Genomic DNA, 4,911 nt, shown 5'->3' with positions numbered 1-4,911 from the left:
AAGCCACCAAGAACAAAGCCCCTCATTGACACAGTCTGTGGCCAGAGGGAAGGTGGAGTGAAAAAATGAGAAATGGCACAGAAAATGATCTTTCCTTGGGAACAAGATGAAGTAAAACACAGCAAAGGAATCTCCACAGTGAAACCAACCTGAAGTATCAAAACTTAGTTTTATTACAAGAGATTTGCAGAAATTTTACAGAAGTTTAATTTTTCTGAAACCATCCAGTCATCAGTGTCCACACTGAAGCCTTGAGCTCCCGGTTCCTCAGGCTGTAGATGAGGGGGTTCACGGCTGGAGGCACCACTGAGTACAGAACTGACAGGGCCAGATCCAGGGATGGGGACGAAATGGAGGGGGGCTTCAGGTGAGCAAATATAGCAGTGCTGAGGAACAGAGAAAGCACAACCAAGTGAGGGAGGCAGGTGGAAAAGGCTTTGTGCCGTCCCTTCTCAGAGGTGATCCTCAGCACAGCCCTGAAGATCTGCACATAGGAGAAAACAATGAACACAAAACAAACAAGTGCAAAACAGGCACTAACAGCAAGAAACTCCAGTTCCCTGAGGTTTGAGTGTGAACAGGAGAGCTTGAGGATGTGTGGGATTTCGCAGAAGAACTGGCTCAGGGCATTGCCATGGCACAGAGGCAGGGAAAATATATTGGCTGCATGCATGAGAGCATTGAGAAAGGCACTGGCCCAGGCAGCTGCTGCCATGTGGGCACAAGCTCTGCTGCCCAGGAGCATCCCGTAGTGCAGGGGTTTGCAGATGGACACGTAGCAGTCGTAGCTCATGATGGTCAGGAGATAAAATTCTGCTGAGATGAAAAACAGATAGAAAAAGAGCTGTGAAGCACATCCTGTGTAGGAGATGGTCGTGGTGTCCCAGAGGGAATTGTGCATGGCTTTGGGGACAGTGGTGCAGATGGAGCCCAGGTCGCTGAGGGCCAGGTTGAGCAGGAAGAAGTACATGGGTGTGTGTAGGTGGTGGCTGCAGGCTATGGCGCTGATGATGAGGCCGTTGGCCAGGAGGGCAGCCAGGGAGATGGCCAGCAAGAGGCAGAAGTGCAGGAGCTGCAGCTGCCGTGTGTCTGCCAATGCCAGCAGGAGGAAGTGGCTGATGGAGCTGCTGTTGGACATTTGCAGTCCCTTGGCATGGGAATCTGTAAAAAAAGTAATCATGGAATAGTTGTCTTTGGAGAGGACTTTAAATATCCCAGAGTACTTTTTCCCCACTGCCTGCCCAGGGCTCTGCTGCCTGGAGCTGTCCCTGCCAGCAGCTGCTTCCCTGTGCCCTGGGCTGGGCCCTGCCAGTGCTGCCAGAGCCCAGCCCAGCCCTGGGGGCTCAGCTCTGCCCTGCGGACCCCTCTTAGCTCAGGCACTGCCCAGGGGCAGCTCTGGCTCTGCAGGTTCCGATGGCAACGTCAGAGCAACCCTGAGGAGACTGGAAAAGCAGCACTGATTCTGCTTCTAAGGGCCCTGTGATCATTTCTGTCACTGCCTGGTTTATTTAGATCAGAGAGGGTTTTTTTTTTCAATTCTCAACGTGAAATGAGACATCAATATCTATGGGCAATTTTCCATCCAAGCACCATGGAGCAGTAAGTCAAAAATCGGGATTTTCCCATTTATGCAGCCGCTGACTCACTGTGCTCGTTGTAAAAGCTTCTTCGAAATGTTCTGCAGTTAAAAGTCACGCTGGGCTCAGACCTGAACAATGAAGAGTCCTCACCATACAAGGAGAACACATCCAAGCCTTACTAGCTGTCTCCTTCCACCCAGATCTTGTCGCCCCGTGCTGGGAGCAGCTGCCAGGGCTGGCTGAGAGCTGTCCCTGGCAGGCAGCAGAGTCCCTGCCCCAGCACAGAGCCCTGGACTGCAGGACCCTGCTCTGCAGGACAGCCCTGGGCACCCCTGGCTGCTCTGCACAAGAGAGAATCAGAGAATGTACTCACAGGGTCTGTAGGCATTGGGATGTTCTAGCTTTAGGAGATGGCTCCAGGAGCTGCAGCTGCATTGTCCTGCAGCCAGAGGTTCCTGTGCCAAGGGCTGGCAGTGATTGTGCCCCAGGCACTTCTCAGCACCTTCCCAGCCCTGACTGATTGAAGCTCTCTGTGCCTCTGTGCTGTGCCTGAGGTGGCTGCAGGCAGTGCCCCAGCCCTGCTGAGCTGGGAGAAGAGCTGCTCATCAAGAGAAATGTGCTTTTGAAGCTCTTCTTGGTTACCAGGAGCTGCCTGTGTGCCAGGAGCCCAGCCCAGCTCAGCAGCACAGACACAGCACAAGGACTTTAATGAGCCCCTGGGGCTTTGTGCTCAGGCCCTGAACATCAGTCCCTGAGAGGGAGCTGAAGAAACCTCTCCAGAACTCCAAGTCAGAATCCAACTCCAAAGTTTATTGGACTTTTAATGGGTCCCACTGAGGGACATGACTGACAAAGTGTCCCCAAGCCCCAGCCAGAGCAGAGAACTGGAGGCAGTGATGACCGGTGGGCACAAAGAGAAGCCAAGTCTTGGTGCCCTGGGGCACAGCAGGGTCTGTGCCACCAAGGGCTGTGAGGAAACACCTTGTCCTGAGGCACTGGGGCCTCCTGGCACAGCCCCAGCCAGGCTGGGCACTTTCAGCCCCTTGTCCTGCCCTCAGCATCCCCCTCTAGCCCACATCCCAGTGGCCTCAAGGATCTGCTGGAAGGAGTCTCTGGGGAGCCTTGTTCAGGAATGGCCCTGGGGGCTCCTGAATGCTCCCAGGGACTGCAGATTTTTCAAAGGACTTTGGGTTTGGCTTTTGCCTTGGAGTCTCTGAGAGGTTTGTGCAATCCTGGCTTCCAATTATCTGCTGTAATTAGTCCCTGGAGAGGCTTTGTCAGTAACAACACTCAATGGGGCTCATTAATGCTTCAAGGTACTCAGTTATTTTGAGGATCTTGGTGTTTCCCTTTGGATACAGACTCTTTGAGAGGTTTGTGCAATCATCGCCCCAATTATCTGCTTTAATTAGTCCCTTGAGAGCTTTGTATTGACACACAGTGGAGCTCCTTAATGCTTTGAAATACTCAAGGTTTTTAAGGTACTTTGGATTCTCCTTTCCACATTGAGTCCCTGCAAAGTTTTTGTGCCATCCTGGTGACCAATTCTCTCTTCCAAAGGCTCCATGAGGAGCCTGTGTTGCGGATGGACCTCAGTGGGACCCATTCATGCTTTGATACTCTTTGGGTGTTTCCTGTGACTTTGTCTCCTGGAAAGGTTTGTGCAATCTCCTCTCAGGCCCTGAGGTTCAAGGGCTCAGCTCAAAATGAACCACGGGGCTCATTAGGATCATGCAAGTCCTGACAAACCATGGCTCTGCCTTGATTTCCCTCTAATCTGTAGGAGTTCATTAGGAGTATTTCCTTTTACAGTTATGGATAAATATTTAAAAGAGCTTCTAAGATATATGTATTCCTATCTTAAAGGGTATCTATTATTGTTATTATACAAAAGGTGATTGCAGCATTCAGTGATTGATATTGATCTAGGGTCTCTCCCAAGGAGGTCTGGCCAGGTCAGAGAAGTTTTACCTTGAGAGCTGACCCAGTGTGGACAACATTGCCTTACATTCCCCAATGTCATGTGAGAAACCATTTTCACTTTCATAAACTTTAAATGGTCTTTTAAGGCCTTATCCAAATACAGCAGAAGACTGAATAAAGAAAAGAACACAGCACCAGGAGCAAAGGATTTAGTCACTGTGTGCTCATCTACAAAATGGATGTTCTGTCTTTTGTACCTCTAGCCCCTCCCAAAGTCTTGCCAATCGACTCCTTCTTCACTGCCCAGTGGTGCAGATCACTTTCTTACATCTTGATTGGAGGTCAGGTGCTGCCACAGTAACAAGCCAACCCTCCCAAATGCCCTGACTACTGAGGCCACCCTGTGATAACAATGTAAGGGGGAGGGGAAGGATAACTATACATCTATAAATCTTCTCTTAATATATATTTAGTATTCACCCCTTATTTGTGAGAGTCAACCATAGAATTACTCATCTATAACAAACCCCCCTTTTCTTTAAGTCATTTTGCTTGAACAATTAAGTAAAACAATTTCTCTCTCTCTTGAATGAGTCATATCAGCATCTGTTGATGTGGACAAGAACAGTGGGAACAATGGAAAAAATCTCAGGTTTTCCTTAGACACACTTATTTGGAATGGACAAAAGGACATCACAGAGGTCCAGTATGGCTTTGACTCCCATCTACTGTGCCTGTGTGGTTGCTACCCATAGTCAGTGTATCTTAGGGGTGAGTACAGAGGCCAAATCAGTCTTGTCCTCTAATCCCCGTTGAATTAAAAGACAGCTGAGGAATGACAGAGGTCTGGTATGGCCTTTTGTCCCTACCTTACCGTGCCTGTGGGGTTGCTACCCTCAGCAGGGCTATGGAGCCTTCTTGGTAGCAAACAAAGAGGCCAGCCCAGTCTTGCCCTCCTTCCTTCGTCTTATTTTCTTAAAGAAGCTGTCCCATTACCTTTTACAGTCCCTTGTCTACTTCCCCTCAACAGATGCTGGTAATTCTCACCCTCTAAAACAGGAAGACAGTTCTTGAGATGGTTGGTGGAAGTTTGACTCTACTTATTGGAATAATTACCAATATAGCCGGATGGGATGTGTCTGGGCTTGACCAGCCTCTGCTGCTTGACCAAAAGGTAACAACTGCTGTGTTTTCACCTCAGAGACACCTCTGGCTTAGCTGGATGTTGCAGCTGGGGGCTAGAGACAAGTCCAGACATGCAGAGCTCCGGTTTACCTCTGATGCAGATGCTTGAAGGCAAGGTGAAGGAAAAGGAGTCAGATTCTGTTAGAGGGTTTCGATCCAGAGTTTATTCCAGCCCACAAAATTCTGAATCCCGTAACAGCTCTCCTAGCACCTCCCAAACTGC

The 4,911-nt window shown here is 49.6% G+C and overlaps 1 protein-coding gene across 1 annotated transcript; it reads right to left on the bottom strand.

Annotated features, from left to right (window-relative positions):
* Positions 1 to 205: 205 nt before the first annotated feature.
* LOC311166186 (olfactory receptor 14J1-like) lies at positions 206 to 970 on the bottom strand (the record flags this gene model as incomplete). Its single annotated transcript, XM_084227654.1, has 1 exon — positions 206 to 970. One exon carries the CDS (start codon positions 968 to 970, stop codon positions 206 to 208), a length of 765 nt encoding a protein of 254 aa, XP_084083780.1.
* Between the last annotated feature and the right edge of the window lie 3,941 nt (positions 971 to 4,911).

Source organism: Fringilla coelebs (genome assembly GCF_963513975.1).
Source record: "Fringilla coelebs genome assembly, contig: SCAFFOLD_41, whole genome shotgun sequence".
Taxonomy (NCBI): domain Eukaryota; kingdom Metazoa; phylum Chordata; class Aves; order Passeriformes; family Fringillidae; genus Fringilla; species Fringilla coelebs.
Note: the sequence above shows the minus strand (reverse complement) of the source record. Positions and strands in the feature narration are given on the sequence as shown.